The sequence below is a fragment of the Sinohyriopsis cumingii genome, chromosome 11 (assembly GCF_028554795.1).
Source record: "Sinohyriopsis cumingii isolate HCF-2022 chromosome 11, ASM2855479v2, whole genome shotgun sequence".
Taxonomy (NCBI): Eukaryota; Metazoa; Mollusca; class Bivalvia; order Unionida; family Unionidae; genus Sinohyriopsis; species Sinohyriopsis cumingii.
This window is the reverse complement of record NC_142971.1, coordinates 43,258,530-43,282,915: the sequence shown is the minus strand read 5'-3', so window position 1 is coordinate 43,282,915 and position 24,386 is coordinate 43,258,530. Positions and strand designations below refer to the sequence as shown.

At 35.8% G+C, this 24,386-nt stretch overlaps 1 protein-coding gene across 4 annotated transcripts in view; it reads right to left on the bottom strand.

Annotated features, from left to right (window-relative positions):
- The window catches only part of LOC149788025 (protein SSUH2 homolog), a 133,000-nt gene that overhangs the window by 49,430 nt on the left and 59,184 nt on the right, over nt 1–24,386 (bottom strand). For 3 of the 4 annotated variants that reach the window (XM_089974298.1, XM_089974300.1, XM_089974297.1), the window contains exons 2-6: nt 19,349–19,581; nt 7,227–7,397; nt 5,044–5,113; nt 599–728; nt 143–203 (exon numbers count right to left, since the gene is read on the bottom strand). In XM_089974298.1, coding sequence (XP_089830424.1) covers nt 143–203; nt 599–728; nt 5,044–5,113; nt 7,227–7,397; nt 19,349–19,581 — 665 coding nt within the window. Of the gene's footprint in view, nt 1–142; nt 204–598; nt 729–5,043; nt 5,114–7,226; nt 7,398–9,893; nt 10,050–19,348; nt 19,582–24,386 lie in introns of those variants that run through there. The other variant, XM_089974301.1, reaches the window with a different exon arrangement.

The window sequence follows — 24,386 nt, the reverse complement described above, 5'->3', positions numbered from 1 at the left end:
AAGGTTTAAAGCATTAGTAGGTTGTTTTCTTAAAACTGAGCGAAAGGAATATTTATAAAACTAAACAAATTCTGAGCTCAAGTATAATTATAATAAAACCATGAAAAGTTGTAAATAGGGCATCTGTGCAAAAAGAACATACCATGATAGGGCTCATAAGCCCAACTTGAAGCTCGGCCTTCACCAAAAGTTTCCAGTGTGTACTGAAATAAAATTGACACAATTTCAAAATATTCAATCAAAACTAAAAAAATTTTTTATCTGTAAGCTTTAAATAAATAAAAGAACACAAAGCAGATATTTTATGAACATCATTTTTTTGTAAATTTTTTGTATATAATTATCATTATTATTATCTTATGTTAAAGTAGTTCCGCTTTTGCAAGGCCACCACATCTATGATGAAAAGTTTACCTTATCAAATGGGTGACATTTGGTAATGGGGACAAGATGTAAAACTGCTGTACCTTGATGCAGAATACTGTGTACCTTAAAAGAATCTATTACAGTGGGATGACTGCATTTTGCATACTGTATTAGATTTGTGTATTTTGCATTATGTTTCATGAATAGAAAATATTAAAAAAATTGCACTCACATGGAAAGCACTTGAATGTTGTATATCTGAAATTTTCATTTGTTGTGCTGCCCCTTTGCCATAGCAACAGTTTTCTGACACATGCTGAAGTAAAGCTGCCCTACAGTCCTCCTCTGTCATGGTAGGTAGACTACAAAATATAAGATATCACTACACTAATCAAGTTCCTTACATATTTTTTTTCAATTTTTGTACATTTTTTATGTAATAAAGTGCCATATTTAAAAGTTCAGATACACAAAAACTATCATATTCATGTTAGGCACTAATTTGGAAATAAAATATCCAACAAATAACATAGGATATCCTGCATTTTCTATAAACAGTTTCATCTGAATGCACAGACTGATATTTTGAATGCAAGTGAACTTACTGGAACAAACAAATCACATGAATGCTTTGTCCCCTATGCAAATGCCAAATTCATTCAGAGAAATATATTCATGGTTTTCTAAGTACACCACTCCCTTGATAACTTGTGCCATGACAACTCATGAACCCGCTAATAACGTGGGGTCAGGCATGGATCCCATTTTTAAAAACCAGAAAATACCACAAAAATTGATCCCTATTTGTTGCACTTGAAGAAAATTGCGATCAAAATTGGTAACAGAAACTTTGATGTATCACTTGTTATATCATCAAAAACGGTAGATAGGACCTGGAAATTTTAATTAACACTATGAAATATTAAATTTAAAAATAGGTCAAACAATTGTTTACATTTTCTTTCCAAACGACATTCCCAGTACACCGCAATTAACGATATCTAAGGAAATTTTGATCAATGAAAATGTCACTTACGCCGAGTTGGGTCATGACTTTAATAAATACAAATTAAATAACTTTTGCATCAACTGATATTTGTCTTCTAGTTCAATCTTTTAGTTCCTTTTAAGTGTAATCGTCATAAATGCAATGTGTCCCCTTGTAATTAAACGCAAAATGCTTCAATCTACCGTAACAGCTATGTCCATGAGCGGTTCTCTGAGAACCTAATTAAGTGCCGACCGTGTTTTGATAACTAACTTGCAGAAATATTTCTAGCATTGTTGCGCTGAATTAAAAGCTGGCCTCCTTTGCAATATCAAGTTAATTATGTCTTTTGAATCAAATAAAGGAGATGGAATAAAAGAAAAGTTAAAAGGTAAGTAAATCCTACAAATTTAATATCTAGCAGCCCAGGTCGTATGTCAGGTGAACTCACTTCATTTGATCAATCAAACACTTATAAATATTATTGTGTATGTGACCAACTACCTTAAATTAACCGACTCTTACATAACTGTGATCAAAAATAACAAGGCAGCCAAGCAAAATGAATACTTCGTAAAATAAAGAGCTTGATTTCACAGATACAGACCATTCTGGGCAAGCGAGTCTCAGAGAATTCTTGAACTGGCACTTACAGACATCCTCAAGGATGATAAGAAGTTTCATTATTACTTCCAATGAAATCACGACATCAATATGGTACTAATTGAACAATACAAAAATTGAGTTTCAACATAGATGATTGTCTCACGAAATAAACGCTGCATGTTTTTGTAAAAAAAGAATCTTGTTTGGTGGTGTATCAACAGTTAGTCTAGTTCCCTGCTCTGTGGACTCCTGATTTGGCAGTTTACTATTACACACCACTATGGGAACCTGACTCATCAAGAAAACACAAAGCAATGATGTAATACAGATTTTTCGTGTACATGTGATGGTTGTTGAACCATTTGGAACAATCTTTCATATGTTGGACATTTGAAAATAAATGTTATTTAAACAGAATAACAACTTCATTAGAAAAAGCGCATTATTAAAAATTATTATCGATGTGATTGTAAAATGAGGATTCAGTCATTAAACAGCCCAGTTCCCTAACGCCGCTTCCGTGGACCCCCCCCAGGCGGTCCCTGGGTATCTCGCACCTCACTTACAATGCGATCTATGTTTGTGGACCCCCGTTGTGCGTGAATTATCGAGGGAGAGGTGTAACTACAACTGCATGCAACAACATCTGATTGGCTTGATTTATCCTTCAATTAGTGATACCTTAAAGAGATGACAAAAAATTCATCAATTTAATATATTTGCTTTTCTTGTTCTGCAGAGTAAAGCTTTACAGTGAAGTTGGGTTATATCTGTTTAATTGTTGTTTGTTACAGGGTATAATTTACTTTACAAGACAGTAGTCTAACTGTGGTTTGTTGTTGTTGTTGTTGTAGGGTTTAATGCCATTTTTCAGCACACAATAGGCTATACATGGTGGCCAGTATTAATGGTGGAGGAAGAACCCGGGAAAACCCAGGAAAGAACCACCGACCCACGAGAAGCTACTGGCAATCTTTCTCACATACCCACACTGGCCGAATTCTAGACTTGAACCCATGCAGACAGAAGTGAGATGGCAGTGATCCATAACAGAAAGCGCTTTAGACCACTCGGCCACTAGGGGCCCCCACTGTGGTTTGTTACATAGTGTAATTTACTTTACAAGACAGTAGTCTAACTGGCTTGTTCCAGAGTGTAATTTACTTTACAAGACAGTAGTCTAACTGGTTTGTTACAGAGTGCAATTTACTTTACAAGACAGTAGTCTAACTGTGGTTTGTTACAGAGTGTAATTTACTTTACAAGACAGAAGTCTAACTGTGTTTGTTACAGAGTGTAATTTACTTTACAAGACAGTAGTCTAACTGTGGTTTGTTACAGAGTGTGATTTACTTTACAAGATAGTAGTCTAACTGGTTTGTTACAGAGTGTAATTTACTTTACAAGGCAGTAGTCTAACTGGCTTGTTACAGAGTGTAATTTACTTTACAAGACAGTAGTCTAACTGGCTTGTTACAGAGTGTAATTTACTTTACAAGACAGTAGTCTAACTAAACTGTCATCTGATGCCACAGTTGAAATATAAGGTCCAAAAGACAAAGATTCACTTGCCACACTAATATTAAAGATTTAAAAATTAAAAATTTTACAAGTTTTGCCAAAATCATACTGAGGTTGTTGTTGCTTTGGAAGTTCTAAAAGATTTAGTATGGACTTGTAATCTCAGAATTAACAGACCTGTAGAAAGTATATCACTTGTGTGCACCTAAGGCAAAATATGACAAGTTTTGAGATCCATCGGCCATTTCCAGAAAAACAAAATTGTACAGATATGGTCAAGAAATGTCTGAGTTCATAACTCCTCTCATGTCGGCTAAGCATCTCTCCAGTAACTGTGCCTGAGCTTTAAGAAATTACCATAGTTCCATCAAACTGGAAGATCCATCAAAGCCAAAGGCCAATCAAGACCAAATGAAAGTTTCCAAGTTTCCAGTGCCATGCCTTTTTTTGTTATGGCGGTGTAACCAATCAGAAAGACAAAAGACAGACACCACCATGGTCAAACTGGCACAACTAAATTTGTCTTAAAGCAATCAATTATCTACTTGAACGGGATTACAGATAGCCAACTGAGAGACATGTAGTATGTTTGATAGTTCTGATATTTTAGTAATACCAGATGATAACAGTGCTTCCAGTATGATTCTTTTTCAAGTACTGTCCTGGATATTGTCAAATCAAGGATTCTGGATTTTGGAATTTCTGATATTGTTATGTGATATTTAATACTTTTGATAATAACAGAACAGTATTGCAAATACAATACTGAAAGAGTATTAAAATCCAGAACGGTCAACAATAATGGTATATCTTGTATCACGACTGCTAACTTTACATGTCTGCATCAAATTCATACAGAAAAAAACGAAGAGAGAAAGAGAGAAAAGAAAAGTGAATGAATTATGAAAATATATCATATTCAATGGCAAATCTATTTCCCAAACCAAAAAGGAAAGCAGTCCCAAAGGTGATACTGTGGCAGTAGTGATACCACTTATATCACCACTATGGTGATATAAATTTCTTTGGGACACATTTAACATCCCATTATTTAATATATAACAAAAAAAGATGGGCAGTGGTAAAATGAATGGCTTTACAATGAGGAACACCTACTCAAATTCAGAGGAAAGCATTACAATCAATGATTTTACAGTGAGGGAGAACTACTCACATTAAAGGGTGTGGTGATATAATGAATAGTGTTACAGTGAAGAAGAACAGTTTAAATTAAAAGGATATAGTGATATAATGAATGGTTTTACAGTAAGGGACAACTACCCACAATAGAAAGGGGGCAGTGATATAATGAATGGTTTTACAGTGAGGGACAATTACATTGAAAAAGGGTCAGTGGTATAATGAATGGTTTTACAGTGATGGATAACTACTCACATTAAAAGAGAGGCAGTGGTATAATGAATAGTTTTACAGTGAGGGACAACAACTCACATTAAAAGCAGGGCATTGGTACAGTGAATGGTTTTATAGCAAGGACAACTACTCATATTAAAAGGAGTCAGTGGTATTATTCATCGTTTTACAATGGCATACAACTTTACCTTGTAACAGCGCTTCTAACTGGCTGCTCTCCTCTCATAGCATCTTCATAGGATGGGGGTTGCAGCATTTCTGAAATGGCATAAAATGGGATTATTAGTAGAAAGATTAAATCTTGGGATTTTAAATGTTTCATTTAACAAGAGTTTTTCTAGAATGCAGCATGCCAATGATAATGAGGTTGTTTTCTTTCATAGATTTTGCCTGAAATTACTGGATATTTGTCAAGTGACAGGTTCTTTGAAATGTGAAGTAATGTCTGATATCCAATGATATCCAAACAGCCAGGTTAATTTGATCAATCCATGTCATTCTGAAGATACTTCAAGTACAGTCACATAATGGAGATATATTATTTTGATAAACTATAATTTGTTCAAAATTGGTAATGGCTGTCATTTTTACAAGACTGAATTTCCTCTGACTTTGAAATTCTCATGAAATATCTGTCACAGGGTGAAACAGTCAGAACAATGTAGGAACAAGTTTTAATTTACACAGATAAACATCCAAACTTTGGTCTTAGTTAAGTACAAAGAAACTTCAGAAAGACATAGACCGATCAAAGTAACATTGAAGCTTGTTCTTACATTTTATTTATTAAATGGGACATATTCAAACTGCCAAATTGACTGGATATTTTGCAATGGAATTCACTGACAAAACACTGGTTTATTAAGTGCAGCTAAAGTGGTTCTTTGCACATCTTGCAATGTCAACTCTTATGGCAATGCATATCTTCTGCAACGAAAAGAATATCATTTCCATTTTTCTATTTCCGGTTTTATATCATTTACTACTTAGAAGTAGTTCAGTAGTGAATAGAAAAGTTGACCCATAAAGTCAACTGATAGTTATCTAATACTAATTCAGGATGTACAATATGTTTTATACAAGTATCAGCAATACAAACATTAAATTCACAGTCAGTACAAAACACAGGTGTCATTCTCAACAGTACTCTCTCATTACATGAACATGTCATAAACATATGCAAGAATGCACATCTGGAGCTGAGATGCATCTACTTCACTCACATTTTTCTTTCAGTTGATGCCAATAAAACACTTGTGTGTTCCTTAGAGTTTTCAAGACTATGCTATTGTAATTCACTTCTATCTCATTCATCTCAGTATCTACATGTACTACAGACACTTCAAACAGCTGCTTGGATTATCCTTAGAGTACCAAAAACTGTACACACCTCCTCACTGCTGTGTAACCTTAACTGGCTACCCATTCAATTCAGAATAAAACAAAACTCTGTCCACTATGTTACATTTTGATGACTGGATCCAGTGCAATATACCTATCCAACCTCACCCATGTGAACACCATATTTAGAAAATTATGCTCCTCTTCCAACACTCATATTCTCACTGTTCCCACTGCTGAAAAAAGTCATGTGGACAATGTTCTTTTGCATACCAGGGACCAGCTATGTGGAAGGAACTGACCACTGATCTAATGCACAAGGACATTGTGATCACATTCAGGAGTGCTATTAAAACTCACCCATTTTTCAACTACAAGAACAGATTTGAAGACAATGTTTACTTCATTAAGTTAATTATTGTCAACATGTTTTTATTTTGTAATTTCATGGTATTTGTTTTTGCAATCTTGCTGTTGTATAGCACTTAAAGCTTCTAAAGATTAGGTAGTTGACTAAGTCCATATTATTATTATGATTATTATACATCCAGCAAAAGAATTACTGTTTGACTAAATGCAAAAAGACTTCCTTGATACGGGCAATGAATGCATAGTACCCATAAAGAAACAGTCCCATGACATCATTAAATATTGATGTAAACTTGGTGTATTTCTCCAATGCATGGAAACATGCCCAGTCACTACATGTACTTGCAATAAGTTTGTACATACAAGTCTGTACAAACAATAAGCCTGTACATACAGTAAGTAAATACAATAAGACTGTACACACAGTCAGTACAAACAGTAAATTTGTACACACCATAAATCTAAATCTGAACATACATGACTGAAGCTACTATGTTCAATTCTCAAAGAGGCTTTGTCTGTTTCTTATTATGCATGCATGTATTCATAACATTACTGTAGTACAATTCCTAATAATTATTTCAATAATAGGTCAACCATGTGACAAGGTCACTGGCTATAATATATGAAAATTATAGACCAAAACCATAAATTAACTTACGATCATTGAAGCCCACGTTAGTGTAGCCTGTAACTTGGTCCATCTTCTCAAGGGGTGGGGCAGTGGGCACCTGCATTGGAACATTGGGATTGTCAATCACATCTTCTGTAGGTATCTCACCCTTCCATTGCACCTGGACATCACCTTCGGCTACCCCTCCATGTTGATACCCTACAAGAAACAAAATAGTTTGGAGATGACTGGAACAAATAGCTAAATCATGGAGGTACCTCATGCTTCCCCTGTACATCCCATGAGACTGTCCAAGACACACAACCGTAAACATAAAATTATTTTGTACCATATAAATTGAGAAATTTTGCACTGTCAGATTTTCATGATTCCCAATTTTCACAACTTTTGTCCATGATTTAATAATAGCTATCAACAAAAGTGTTTATTTTGTTGGACTTATTCTGTGAGGCTAATATTTTGTCACCTTCTAAATACCTGGTCATGAAAGCTGTGAAAATAAAACAGAATCCAGAAATTTTCAAATACACGTTAATTACATTTAATATTATAACAGTGCAGTGTATCATTATTAGGTGGCTCCTCACTATTAAACCCCTTGGTATATTGCTGCCCCTCTTAAAACAATGATCACATTAAACCAGTCCCTTGCTAGGAAGCCCCTCCATACTGCTGCACCTCTTAAAACCCTGACAGTCAATGATCATATTAAATTGGTCCCTAGCTATACAATCGGGGCCCCGAGTGGCTGAGTGGTCTAAAGCGCTCTTTGTTACGGATCACTGCCATCTCACCTCTGTCTGCGGCGGTTCGAGTCTAAGATTCAGCCAATGTGGGTATGTGAGAAAGCTTGCCAGTAGCTTCTCATGGGTCCGTGGTTCTTTCCGGGGTTTTCTCTTGTTCTTCCTCCACCATTAATACTGGCCGCCATGTATAGCCTATCATGTGCTGCAAAATGGCGTTAAACCCCACAACAACAACAACAAGCTATACAATTCCTCATTATAGTGCTATTCCTCCTATAAAACTGGTTTTCTCATGGAACACATTAAACTGATCCCTCACTATAAAGCAACTATGTATATTGATGTTCCTGTATTCTCATGGATGACATTAATTTGGAAAAAATTGTATCTCTTATTGCTGCTTAATTTATTTCACTTTACTGTACTTGGCTCATTAAATACTCTATTTCTATTCTGTGTTTTAACACAATATCTGGCGATAGCCTTGTTGAAGTATAAGGCTTCTCCATTTATAATGGTCACTTTTATGATTCCCATTATCAGCATTATAAAGAGGGAACACTTTATTCTTGATGGCTGTGATATTGGTGTGCATGAACCTTGCAGTGGAGGAAAGTGGAGAACATAGAGGGAAGATGATATTGTAATCTTGCTGGTCTTTAAAATTAGTCAGGATTTCAGATTTCTCAGATCTTGACACTACGAGGGGTCTGACTGACATACCGGTAAGCAATTGTGATAAAAAGCAATAAACAAAAGAAGATACAAATTCAGGAATAATTTACTCAATACATTCTCACTTAATTCTCATTATGGTTTATAAAGAGAAAAAGTCTCATGACCAATTTACATATTTAGTTTTCAACTCAGAAATATAAATGTATTTACAAACATAATGAGTGTTCCTCCACTACCCAGAAAAGTTAGTTTAATAAATTCCTATTTCCTACAAGTTCAGCTTGTTTGTAAACAGCATAATGTGAGCAAATTTGTAACTTTGAAATAAGTGGTATCATTTTTCAGTCCACAGAAATTCACAGGTAAAATGTTTGTTTGCTTACGTATAGTAGCTTCCCATGATATTATGGTTTCTACAATATCAAGGTATTAAAAGTTTTCAGTATTATTTCTGTCACCTACTTATCATATATATGCTACATGATCATAAGTAAATAGTTCTGCATCACCAGTTAGAAAATCTATGGATTGCTGACCATTACATTATTTTAAACATACACTGTAAGTTACAAAACAAATTGGTTAACCAGTTTGTCATCTAATAATGTCCAATGATGTTATATCACATGAGTTGGATTACACGATTATAGTATTTGTCAAGAAACTAGAGATCAAATCTACCAGGTAGCAAATAAAAGTCAAAGTGTGAAGTATGTATGGTTGTTGTGCTCTGACAGCATTTGCAATTGACAGGTGTTGACTTTACAACTATCTTGTACACAATTTATTATTTTTCATTAGAACACTGGAGATGTTTAAACAGTCTGAGGTCGACATCTACTGTCATGGTCATATTGGTGGTCCAGTCTCAGCAACAATCCCAGTGCTACACTTGACTCCCCGTCACTGGTGGTTCCAAATAATCTTCAATTCTCTCTGATAAGTTTCTTTTCGATGGTACATGGAGAAGAATGAAAGCCGTGGAAGTAGCATCCATTCTTCAAGTTGATTTACACGTTATATAAAATATACAGCAAGTTCCCAACATTAGGACAAGTAGATGCCATCGTAACAATATTTTTTCGGTATTACCGCGATATCAGAGTAACCCCCCTTGCTTAACCTGGACAACTACAGTACATCTCCGTCTGTTTATCGAGCGTTTCCATCAGTCGTCTGATTTAAACTCGAAATCAAATGCATTTTAATATACATCAAAGAACAAAAAATGAATATATATCATATTCTGAAGGTCAGTGTTTCTATTTACTTCTTTGCCGATCGTAAACTTCAAGACCCACGACACCACTGCATTCCGGCATAATGAAAAATTTGAAGTTCGAAATATTAGTTCCAAACGTAAGAGACAACGAAATGTTGTACATCAAAATTTCGTAGATGAAACTTCCATCTCAAATGTTTTGATCTAGTACCTCTCTCGTTTTATATATATATATATACAATCAATCTGTCCTTTAAATAGTTACGGCTCAATCATTACAAGTCCTTTCGACTTTGTTTACATACAAGACTGGCACGTGTAAATATTCTGGAAAATAAAGCATGGATTGGTGGGTGCAACAATCGATCAACCAATACGAAACGACCATGCTGGGGTGAGGTGATTGACATGATTGACACCAAAATTCCATGCTTCAAAATCACATAAATTCGCAGAATAATAGAAGATATGATCAGCAGTGACAGCCTTACCCGAATATATGGATGTAATTTTTGATAGTCTGAACAGGCAATTGTATACGACGATCTTGTACGAAATGCCTATACGGGGAACGAGCATTTTGATGTACGAGGGGACATCTCAAAATGGATGTACGTGGTTTGACTAAAATCATCTGATCGGATGATAAACAAAGTAGCGGCATAGCAGTATTAACGTAGAAATGGTAACCAATTACATTTGCATAAGTCGGAGTCTTAAGTTTGAAAGCATGGTGGCATATGTCTAGAACGAATGCAGTAATCACGTTCCTCCATTAAAATACAAATTCACCGATGCCTAGACCACAGGGGATCGTATAATAACTAATAATTATATAGTACACGCATGACAGGTCAATTTTAAGCAACGATACGAGAACCTGATGCCTAGACAGACTGTTTATGCCACCTGCTCTGTATCTCCACAGGGGCACGTATCGTTGCTTACAATGTAAATGTCAGTCATACATATAGAATAAAATAATTATATTATTATATGCTGTATGTATGATTGATAGTTCAATTGTAGGCACTATACGAGCCCCAGTGTGTATGATTGATAGTTCAATTGTAAGCACTATATGAGCCCCAGTGTGTATGATTGATAGTTCAATTGTAAGCACTATATGAGCCCCAGTGTGTATGATTGATAGTTCAATTGTAGGCACTATACGAGCCCCAGTGTGTATCTCCATGTACCAGTGTGTATCTCCATGTACCAGTGTGTATCTCCATGTATCAAGGTGTATCTCCATGTACCAAGGTTTATGTCCAGGTACCATTATATTCTTGGGGTTTTGATCAATTACTTCATTTTCCATCATTACTCAAGACAACGTGCTTTATCTATGAGACATCTTGATAAAGAACACTTAAATTAATAAAGTATACTTTAAACCCAAGGAACACCTGCACGATGATGGTATCTTGGAGCAAACCCTGGACATCACAATCAGGACATATTTTGGACATCACACACAGTCAGGACATATTTTGGACATCACACACAATCAGGACATACTTTGGACATCACACACTATCAGGACATACTTTGGACATAACACACTATCAGGACATACTTTGGACATCACACACAGTCAGGACATATTTTGGACATCACACACAATCAGGACATACTTTGGCCATCACACACAATCAGGACATATTTTGGACATCACACACAATCAGGACATACTTTGGACAACACACACTATCAGGACATACTTTGGACATAACACACAATCAGGACATACTTTGAACATCACACACAATCAGGACATACTTTGGCCATCACACATAATCAGGACATACTTTGGACATCACACACAATCAGGACATACTTTGGCCATCACACACAATCAGGACATACTTTGGACATCACACACAATCAGGACATACTTTGAACATCACACACAATCAGGACATACTTTGGACATCACACACAATCAGGACATACTTTGGACATCACACACAATCAGGATATACTTTGGACATCACACACAATCAGGACATACTTTGGACATCACACACAATCAGGACATACTTTGGACATCACACAATCAGGACATATTTTGGACATAACACACAGTCATGACATACTTTGGACATCACACACAATCAGGACATACTTTGGACATCACACACAATCAGGACATATTTTGGACATCACACACAATCAGGACATACTTTGGACATAACACAATCAGGACATACTTTGGACATCACACAATCAGGACATACTTTGGACATAACACACAATCAGGACATACTTTGGCCATCACACACAATCAGGACATACTTTGGACATCACACACAATCAGGACATACTTTGGACATCACACACAATCAGGACATATTTTGGACATCAGACACAATCAGGACATACTTTGGACATCACACACAATCAGGACATACTTTGGACATCACACACAATCAGGACATACTTTGGACATCACACACAATCAGGACATATTTTGGACATCACACACAATCAGGACATACTTTGGACATCACACAATCAGGACATACTTTGGACATCACACTCAATCAGGACATACTTTGGACATCACACTCAATCAGGACATACTTTGGACATCACACACAGTCAGGACATACTTTGGACATCACACAATCAGGACATACTTTGGACATCACACAATCAGGACATACTTTGGACATCACACTCAATCAGGACATACTTTGGACATCACACACAGTCTGGATACACTCTGAACATCAAAACAATTTGGTGCATTTTGTAAGCATAGTGGAACAATAAAATTTAGCTTTTTAGTGGAGAAAAAATTTCATGTACAAAACTGGGTCCTTATCATCAAGTCTCTTTGATGACACTAGAATTGATGATGCTATAAAGACATGCCTTATTACTTAGCTCAATTAAAATAAGATGACAAACAATACAGTGAGAAACAACTAATCCAATTTAGTTATACTGGTATTTAATGTACTGACATAAATAAATAGGTATATAAATTTAAATAGACTGTATACCTTATTCAGTACCTTATCTGAGACACTTAGCTACACATTTTTAAACAAACTACTATGTAGTCCCTACCTCCCATGTCCCATCATCACGGGACTTTGAACAGCAAAAGAACAGATCTCATGGAAATACTAGATGTAACCACAAAGTTTGAGGTATGTCATGTATTAACTAATGCTGTTTTGCAGAAACCATTGTATTCTCTCATTTACAATGAAATTAGACCTTCTGACTCCAAAAACAATGGGACTTTTTCAACCTTATGATATTTTTTGTTAGACTTGTTCATTTTTTCTTTTGCAAATCAGAGCAAGATATTTTTCAAGCTATTTAGGGACCTTAAACTTTAAAAATAAAAGTTATAACCCCACCCCATATATTAAATGTTGATAACCAGTGAGTGGTTCTTTGAAAAATTATTGCCTCTTAAAAGTAAAGTCCTTTACTTTTCTAATAATTTTACTCTGCCCAAACTTTCTCCAGATTGTTAAACTTCAATATTAGTTGTTATGTGAAAAACGCATATCTGAGCTGCCATTTCACAAGCTTTAGTTTTCTTTCAAGTAATATGTACACATTTAGATGGGTGTAGGGTACAACAGAATGATGCACGCACACACCTCTACCCTTTAAGGTCAAAAGAGAACAGTTTCCACTGCTAAATAAAGACTGATAAAGCTGTTTGGATAACAAAATTTTCATCAAAATAACAAATTTGTTATTAAGACTGATTTACAGTTTTGGTTCAATCATAACATAGAAAACCTGAACTCCAAATTGAAATGACTTATAAAATCACTAGAATCCACCTGACATTCATTTCATAATTTAAGAAAAGAAATATCAGATTGATTACTTGCATCAACAAGAGTTTGTTAAGGAGACCAATGCTGTACTATCCAAAAACAAGAGTTTGTTGAAGAGACCAATGCTGTAATATCCAAAAACAAAGAGTTTGTTGAAGAGACCAATGCTGTAATATCCAAAAACAAGAGTTTGTTGAAGAGACCAATGCTGTACTATCCAAAAAACGAGTTTGTTGAAGAGACCAATGCTGCACTATCCAAAAACAAGAGTTTGCTGAAAAGACCAATGCTGTACTATCCAAAAACAAGAGTTTGTTGAAGAGACCAATGCTGTACTATCCAAAAACAAGAGTTTGTTGAAGAGACCAATGCTGTACTATCCAAAAACAAGAGTTTGTTGAAGAGACCAATGCTGTACTATCCAAAAAAGAGTTTGTTGAAGGATGCTGTAATATCCAAAAACAAGTCTGTTGAAGAAACCAATGCTGTAATATCCAAAAACAAGTCTGTTAAAGAGACCAGTGCTGTACTATCCAAAAACAAACTTCCAGGAATTGAAGAAAAAGATCATTTCTTCTTTTGAACTAATGAATGTTAACACCATCTCCAATATATATATATATATATATATATATATATATATATATATATATATATATATATATATATATATATATATATATTTCAGGAATAAGATTTTCACACTCTGCTGCAGTGGTTAATACTATGCTGGATTTAGCTCAGCATCATTTTTTATGTACATGTAGGACAAATTAATCATGATCAGAAACATTTTTGTGTGAAAATCCTATACCAATATGACCATCCATTCGGGAGAGTTGGTGACATCATTTTCAATATGGGGCACTCACCAGTTATGTATTTTTGAGAGAGTGATGTATGTAAGGTGAAGTTGTTTGCATTTAAAATATGCACAATAGAGAGAATGTTGACATACCTCTATGCTACATTAATGTAATGTGGATGATATTTCTTTGGACATTGTACTTTTGGAAATTGCACATGATTTAAGCACACTGCTAACTAAAATGACTGCCCCCTTGTGCTAAAAAATCAGCCTGAATTAGTCTAAAGTACACTATCCATAGCAGCTATTAAAATAGGGAAAATGAATTTTGCCAGACTAGACAATACCAGCTTCTGAAAGTGCAATGAATGAATTACCAAATATATAAAATGTAAAAAAGAATGTTATTGGCTCTTTTTGATACAATTTACCTTTGAAGTTCAGGAAATGAAAATGACCAAGTGGAGCTAGCACGTTTTTGAAAGGTGTACATCTGGATTAAGGCCAAGCTGTATACTCTATAACCCATATTACACCCATCAGTCATACACCAAACTAAAGGGAATTAAAGGTTCTTTGAATTATACCTAAGATATACAAGGTCTTTCTTAAATAGCCAGAATAACCAGTGAGGAAAGCCGGGGAAATTCTTTTTCTTTAAAATTCTAACCCTGTGCAAAATATGAAACTGTAGAGTGCCACCTATGCTTATTGTGGCAGCCATATTTTTAAATGTCTGCAGAGCAGTATGTTTGTGTTGGTCAAACTATATTATATATTTGGAGAAAACATAAGTCGATATGATCATCTATTCAGGAGAAGTAATAAGATTTTCAATATTGCCATACTAGATGTCAGTTCAGTGTCATTTTCATTCTGGACTAGCTAGTCACTATAAGAAATGGAGGGGCTAAAAAAGAAAGATGTTGATATCACTTGAAGGAGGAGTAGTGACAAGATAATGGCCACATATGATCAGTACTAGTTTCATTTAGGATTAGCTAAATTCATAATTAGTCATTTTGTGAAAACCCCATGTTGATATGACTTTCCATTTAGAAAGCGTGGGAAGATTTTCAATATGACTGCCATGGTAGCCATACTAGATATCAGACTCCATTTTCATTTAAAACCAACTAGACATCTTAAGAATTCTTCTATAGTATTCACACACCCTCCAATTTTTTTGTACCCCACTACCAATTTTAAAAACAAAAGGCATAAAGGATATAAGAAATGCACAAAACTGTCATTTCATTCATTGATATAGAAGTTCTAACCTGACTGTCACCAGGGGGTCCCAAATAAATTTAATAGCATTTCAAATCAGAGTTTTTTTTTCTTTCTAACAGTCACCATATTTGCATGGGCAAATCTCTATTTTCAAGCAAAAGATGTGATGTAGTTCACCACCTTTGATAATCTCAATAATTCCATAAATTTTGGAGTTACATCTCTCTGAATGCATGTATACAGGAGTTCTTTTTATTTGTTCAATTGTGTTTTAGAAGTTTTAAAACCTGACACAAATAGTGGATGCAGTTGACAGTTTTTACTGAAATGGACTGTTCTAGAAATCAGAAAAGGACAGCAGTCTGTCAGCTTGTTTACATGGAGAATATCCATTTGCTTTGAAACTATGATAAGTCAAAAGTGTTAGGGACCCCTTGGCAAAAGTCAGATTATAAATTATAAATCAATGAATGAAATAGTGTTTGCCTTTTTTATATCTATGATGCTTTTCATTTTTTAAAGTGGTACAGGGGTACAAACAAAGAAGAGGGTATGCAAATACCACAATAAAAACACAATATTGATATGAATTTTCCATTCTGAATGAATAACAATAAGATTTTCACATATTGGATGCAATAAGTTTTGTTTAATACCAACTAGACCCCATATGAAAACTACAAGTTGGTAAACATTCCATTCAGAAGGAGTAGTAATAACATGATTTTAAAGACTGCTGCTGTTGTGGCCATACCGGATGTCAGGGCTGCTGTTGTGGCCATACCAGATGTCAGGGCTGCTCTTGTGGCCATACTGGATGTCAGGGCTGCTCTTGTGGCCATACCGGATGTAAGGATAGTCCATGCCATTTTAATTAAGGACCAACTAGACATCATAAGAAGTCTTTATGCAAAAAAAAACCCATGTTGATACAACCATCCATTCAGGCTGAGTAGTGATAACAAGATTATTTTCAAGATGTCCTCCATGGAGGCCATACCGATGTCCAGGTACACCATTGTCATTTATTACCAGCCAGTTAGGGAATTTTAATATGATGATGTTTCCATAGGTTGCTAATTGAATTAGCACTGTAAATCATAGATGTCTGATTAGAAGCATCTTCATTTATGGTAAAAGTCCTATAGGTCCATTTATGGTAAAAGTCCTACAAGTAAAAGTCCTATAGGTCCATTTTTAAAGAAAAAATATTCACTTTATTTGGATCCTCATATTTCCATACTCCTTTAGAAGAACATTATTTACAATATGCCAAAATCAATGCTAAATCTTATGGACATTTTTGGATGAGGTGAACCAAAAGGTGTGATGCAGCATAAATCAGATTGAACGCTATGTGCTGTGATGTCACAACGAAAGCAGCACTCATTGAAAACAAATAGTACCTCCCTGTCGTTTGTTACGATAGACCTGATATTCTCTTGACCAAGTTTAGTACATAGGTACCATTCTAAAAGTCAACAGCGTTCAATAATTTTTGTCTGGAAGCTTTTTGATGGCATTAAAGGTGCAGAACATTCAATATTCATGATTAGTTAAACTATTTTGGTATTAAATTTTACAAAAATTACATTTTATTTTGAGTAGATGTGTATACATTACCTATATGGTTTTCAATCAAATCTTGAAAAGAATGTGTGTGTAAAAAATTTCATGGCAACCCTCCAAGTAGTGTAGGGGGTGCAGTGATAAACACTTCTGATAACAGAAGGACAACAGTGGACAGCAGTTCATCCCAGAAGCTCATCTGGTCTATGACCAGTTGAGTTAAAAACCCAACTGTTGTTTTATCAGAATTGTCTGCAAAACTATTCAAGGGAATAACTTAAAATCTACATAACTTATTTCTCTCTGAAAGTTAACCAATTTTTTCTGTCATAATTGAAGGGTTGCTGGTTCTATTTTCACACAGGCCAGCCCTGGTAAGGTGCCTCTTATGTCCTTTGAAAGTACACTTGGTTCCCATTGAAACACTCCCACCCCCACCCTGCCAGCTCAGGGATGTAAAATGTGTTTGAAATGACCTCCTTTATAATGGAGGAAACCTGGGTGTTTGCCAGGCTAGGCATCTGTGATTATCTCCCAACTGAGGTTTTGAACTTTTTAATACTTTGCCCTTTATTTATAGAAAACTTACTTTCTTAAGAAAGGATTTTACTGTTTCCTTCCCCTTCTCACTGTTTTGGATTAAATAAATGTTTCACCTTATACAATTTTTACTGCAAGATGTTTACTTGTCACTGATTTGACCCAAATTACAGGCTGATTTGACCCAAATGGCAGGCTGATTTGGCCCAAATGCCAGGCTGATTTGGACCATGTGAAATATTATAAGAAAAACAATGGATCACACATACCTTATTTTCATAAATTGGGCCAGTATTGACACTATCAAACAGTAATGCATCCCTTGTAATGACTGATTTCTCATTCAAATCGTGCTATCATCACATAATATTTAAAGAATTATTGATGATTATAACAACTGTATAATATGTTTTGCTGTTATATGTTAGCTATTGTTATTGTTGAATTGTTTTTTGAGAAAAGCACATTAAATATAATAAGACTTCAATGTAACCAATGATCGCAAAGTTATTTCAAGTTAGCATTATTGTTATTGTTCCACAATGGTATTATATTCAGTAAATTAGCAAATGACATCCAAAGTGCTTTTGTTATATAGTGCTGTTGCTGAAATGGGGTTTTTCAATTCCACTATTAGTGTTTGCAGTTAAATTTGTTCAGCACATATATTGTGTGTTTAACTTTTTATTCATGCTTGTAGATAGTAAGGGTTGTTGTTGTAAATAACATATAGCACCATGATTGTTGTTGTTGTAGGGTTTGACGCCATTTTTCAGCACAAGATAGGCTATACATGGCGGCCAGTATTAATGGTGGAGGAAGAACCCGGGAAAACTCCGGAAAGAACCACCGACCCACGAGAAGCTACTGGCAAGCTTTCTCACATACCCACATTAGCCGAATCCGAGAAGAACCCACGCAGACAGAGGTGAGATGGCAGTGATCCGTAACGGAGAGCGCTTTAGACCACTCGGCCACTTGGGGCCCCCACCATGATTGTGGGATGCACTTTAAGAAAATATGGGTAAACGTGTTTATGTGGCCTTTTGATCTTGGAAGGTCCTAGAGATCTTTTTCTGTTCCTCAGTTTAAGACCATTGAGTCATAAGAGATTAATTAAGGATGCAATGATCAAGCAAAATAATAAATATACTGTAATAATTTAAGATGGAATCGGAGGGTAAACTCAGAAGATACCAAAATAAACAGACGAGGAAGTGCCAGGGATGATTTACTGCACTCTGGAAGTCCTATGCTGAGAAAATGACTTCCACAACTTATGTTAAGCTATTTAAATTTTGCACAAAGGTGAATGAGCTACTTTAAAAAAATAGGTTACTAAATTGCCAATGCAACACATTCATTTAGCACTAAAATTTCCATAAGTAAGTACTAGTGGTGGTAGAGAAAGTAAATACTGATATTGCTAATAAAGTGCTCGTCTTATAGTCATCATCACAACTACTATGGTCATCGTCATCATTATGATTTTCAACATAAACAGCATAAATATGTATATTTATTACAATGTGTTCCCAAACCTTGTCCAGCTGGAGGAGGTGCCCCTGGATAAAACCCTGCTGGTTGTCCACCTTGAGGGTATCCGCCCGCTGCAGTCTGTCCTCCCTGATACCCACCTTGGTACCCTGGTTGTCCACCTAGATATGCACCAGCAGGTGGTTGGGTTCCTGGGTAGGTACCAGCTGCTTGTCCACCCTGAGGGTATCCAGTGTAGGCTACCGCTGTTGTTCCCCCTGGGTACCCTTCTCCAGGACTGGAAAAAAATAACACCAACATGAATTCAAGATTAGATAATTTTTTTCCTTTTAACTAACGAGTGTTGAAACCATCTTTGATATTTTGTAGTGATAACAACATTTTGAAATTTGTTTGTGTGGTGCACATATTAGAAGTCATATTCACCATTTTCATTTTGGACAAAGCAGATATCATTAGAAGTCAGATAAAAGCATCAAGTCATAATGAGCATCCACCTTAAGTGAGTAGTGACAAAAAGATTTTTAACACAATTGTGGCAGCATATTAGACGTACGACTGGCGCCATGTTCATGTGGTAACATAAGAAGTATATTAGTGAAAAATCTATGTTGATACAGCCATCCAGTCTGGAGAAGGAGAGATACTGATATTTTTAAGATGAAGTTCCATTCAGGAATAAAACAATAGATTTTCAAGATGGATGCTGTGGTGGCCATATTGGTTGTCAGATCAGTTCTAGTTTCATTTAAAACCAACTGGACATCATAAGAAGTCTTTTAGCGAAAGCCTCGTGTTGCTCTAATTAACCATTCAGGGAGAATGGCGATAATAAGATTTTGAAGATGAACGTTGTGTGGCAGCCATGTTGTATGTCAGATTGGCATTGTTTTCATACAAGACCATCTGGACATCATAGAAAGTCTTCTGGTCCAAACCCCACGTTAATATGACTTTCTGTTCAGGTCGAGTTGTAATACGATTTTTAAGATGGCTGCCATGACAGCCATACTGATGTCAGAAATGTTTACTATTTATGTTAAGGACCAGTTGGAAATCATGAGAAGTCTTTCAGTGAAAATCCCATTTTCATAGTACCGTCCATGTAGGAGGAGTAGCAAAAATAAAAAAGGATTTTCAAGATGGCCACAACGGTGACCATATTGGAGGTGAGATCAGTATGATTGTAGTTTATGACAAGCCATGTACGAGTAGGAATAAAACGATTTTCAAGATGGCCAAAAAAGTGGCCATATGAGAAGTTAGCTCGGGTACCATTTTCGTTCAGGACTAACTAGATATCATTAGAAGTCCTTCATTGAAAACCCCATGTTGATATGACCATCCATAGCGATAACACGATTTTAAAAATGGCAAACATACTGGATGTAAGCTCAGCACCATTTTTATTTAGGACCAATTAGATATCATAAGAAGCCTTTTAGTGAAACCCATATGCTGATATGATCATCCGTGTAGGTGAAATAGCGAAAACAATATTTTCGAGACAGCTGCCAGGGCCGCCATATCAGATCTCAGATCGGCACCATTTTTTTTTACCTAGAACTAACTAGACACCATAGGAAGTCCTTTAGTGACAACCGCATATTGATAGGCCAATCAATTCGAGAAAAGTAGCGATAACAAGATTGTCATGATGTCTGCCATTGCGGTCATCTTGATGTTGTGTGCATTTGATTTAATTATACCTGATTTAATATATATTAATTTCAATTTAATTGTTTGTTTCTGTTTTAATCTTTTAAAATTTTTCATTGTAATGTAAATTTATTCATTAGAGATGATATTTTTTTCAGAAAATAGTTTGACCTTGACTGTTCGTTTTAGTAAACACCAGGTGTGGACCTAGATCCTGGCCTTGAATCAAAATTAGTAAAAAAAACACGCAAATAAGTTCTATTTTTTATTTTAAAATGATTGGTTTTTGTCGAAGTCATGATAGAACTATCGAGTTAAGATATAAACAATTTCTTTTCAAAATTTTATTTCTTAGAGTAAAATGATTGGTTTTCGTCAGGGCCACAATGTGTGTACATGATCTTTAACAAGTAAATAATCTCGACGAGGTTCTTTTACATGATCACGTGACCCCCTTTTGCATTTCAGAATACGATATAACCTTTGTTTTGGAGAGATATTCTCAGTAGTTGGGCTCTTACACTGGAAGTTGTATGTTGTGCTTTTTGGAGTTATTTCAAATTACTTGGATTCAAAAAGATTAATTCTTTTTTTTCTGGAAAATACGCGTGCTTATGTGAAATTCCTTAACAAAGACAGCTTTTATAAAAATGTATTCTGATTTCCAAAACCGGAGTGATATTTCTTGTTTCTACAAGGAACTGTAGACTTCAGCACTACAGATTACAGCATACGTCATCGTCTTCCATCTTGGATTCTCCGCCGGGACTCGAACTTGAAATCATTAGAACATTTTGTTATTAGGACTTCAAAAATGTTATTCGTGGATTATTTTTGGATTTGACTCTTAAAACCGTTTACAGAAATTTCCAGGGAAATACATTATTATATTTTTTCAAAGCTTGTTGTTTTCACTCTTTCTTGTGTTACTGTTTATTCGAGACTAAACACGTAACATAAGATTGAACATTAGATTGCCACCACATTCGTTTATAACCAAATGGACCATGGAGTGTGTGTGTGTGTGTGTAAAGTTTCATGGCAATCCTCCTCATATTTTAGGAGAAGTAGCCATAACAAATTTGTAATAACGGACAGACGGTTAACGGACAATAGACCATCTCTTAAGAGCTTCTGGTCTATAATCAGAAATAATAATAATTTACAAAAATAATAATATGCATTGCATTTAAGAGAAATAAATTTGTTGATACTTTGTTAGAAATACAGCCTTCACAAAATTCTTCAACTTCCCTACCCCCACATCTCTCTCTCTCTCTCTCTCTCTCTCTCTCTCTGTAAAAACTGCACCTGTGAGCCGGGGGGGGGGGGAGCATGGGGAGGGAGGCGCGATGAGCAGCAGCGATAAAAAGATGTTCAAGGTGGCTGCATACAAGGCAAAAAATTGGCACAATTTTTATTTAGCACTGACTAGACATCACAAGTATTTTAGTGAAAACCTCATGCTGACGCAACCATCCATTCAGGATATAAAAAAACGGTAACTAGATTTCCAAGATGGCTGCTGTGTGGCAGCCATACTTGATGTCAGATCGACAGCATTTGCATTCAAACGAACATCATAAAAAGTCTTTTGGTGAAGAAAACTACGTAAGTATGGCTTTCTGTTCAATATGATTTGCAATAAGATTCTCAATAGTGTTGCCATTGCGGCCATATTGGAAGTCAGATATGCGCCATTTTTAGTAGCAACTAGACATCATAAACCCCATGTTGATAAATCCACATCCAACCAGTAACAATAACAAAATTTTCAAGATGGCCGCTGTGGTGGCCATACTGGATGTAAGAGCATCTCCGTTTTCATTTAAGATCAACTAGACCACTGGATAAATGTGTTTGTAAAGTTTCATTGTAATCGTCCAAGTAGTTTAAGAGGAGTAGTGCTAACAAACGTGCTAATAGACAAAGACCATCCCATAACTGTTTCTGGTACATGACCCGGTGAGGTAATAAAAGAACAAATCGATCACTGGTTGTGTTAATAGGTTAATCTGCCGGGCGGATACACTGCATTCATCAGCGAGACATAAATGTCAACAACTCAAACAACAAGAGTTCGTCGAAGGGACTTGTGCTTAACTGACCTTCAAATCCCGAGTGTCGAGATCATCTACGACATTCTCGGACTACATATGTCGATTTGGCCATTCATGCAGGAGTGGCAATAACAAGATTTTCAAGATCGCCCGAATGGAAGCCATTCTGGATATCAGATCTGGATTAGTTTCATTTAGAACCAACAAGACAGCTTACTAAGTCTTCTGGTGAAAACCACATCAGTATGAATTTCCATTTCTAAAGGACTAGTTATAATACGACCTTTTTAAGATGCCTACCATGGGGGTCATATTGGATGTCAGATCATTAGCATTTTCATTTCTGACCAGATAGACATCATAAGTAGATATCTGGTTAAAAATCTATGTCGTTATAACTAAGCAATATTTTTAGGACGGCTGCAGTGTCTATCATATGGAATGCTAGTCCGATAAATCAAACCACCAAATCTGTGTTGATAATGATGGCTGATTTGTGGGTCTGTCACCTGTTCATTTTTCCTGCTTGCAGCCCTTTCCCCAAACAAATCTGTGTGCAGTGTAGACATTTACCGGTTTCTGGTAACAACCATATCTAGCGCGAAATTCAAAATGGCCACAGGACATGGGGTTGTGCTATTCAACGTGGATTTACAAGCCATCAAAGTTAGGATTTGATCCGGATATATCATAAACTTATCGACAAAAGAACCCTTCAACCGACGGCATCTCAAAACTCTCGACAAATATCTGAAAGTATATAAAATGCACACCGATGTGTGCCTCCAAATATCTGCATCTTTAATGAACAGGTTATATCACACCCTAAACGTTCAAGTCATTATCATCATATGGAGGGGGCTGATTTATCTGCCTAATGGAATGTCAGATCGGCATCATTTTTATTTAAAACCAACTAGACAGCATAAGTATTTTGGTGAAACCCCCTTACTCGATGTCCAAGCAGCACCGTTTTAATTTAGTACGAGCAAGACCTTGACGCGCGCGCGCGCGTGTGTGTAGATTCATAGCGATTCTTCAAACAGTTTAGGTGGAGTAGCGATAACAAACGTGCTAACCGACGGATCGACGACGGACAATAAACTACGCCAATCAGTTCTAAATTGGACGAAGAGCATTTTGTCCATATGTGAATATTTTAGTGATGACCGTAATATTTACCAAGTGTCATGGCAATCTATAAAAACACCGTGGAACCAGTTGGGCCAACAAGGTTTATTACTAACAGAAGGGCAAATGGGCGGACACAAATATTGCTCTATGCAATTGCTCTACCAACGTAATTTATTTTAAAAAAGTATGCAGAGAGGTCATATTTCGGTCTAGCACCGTGTGTTAAATG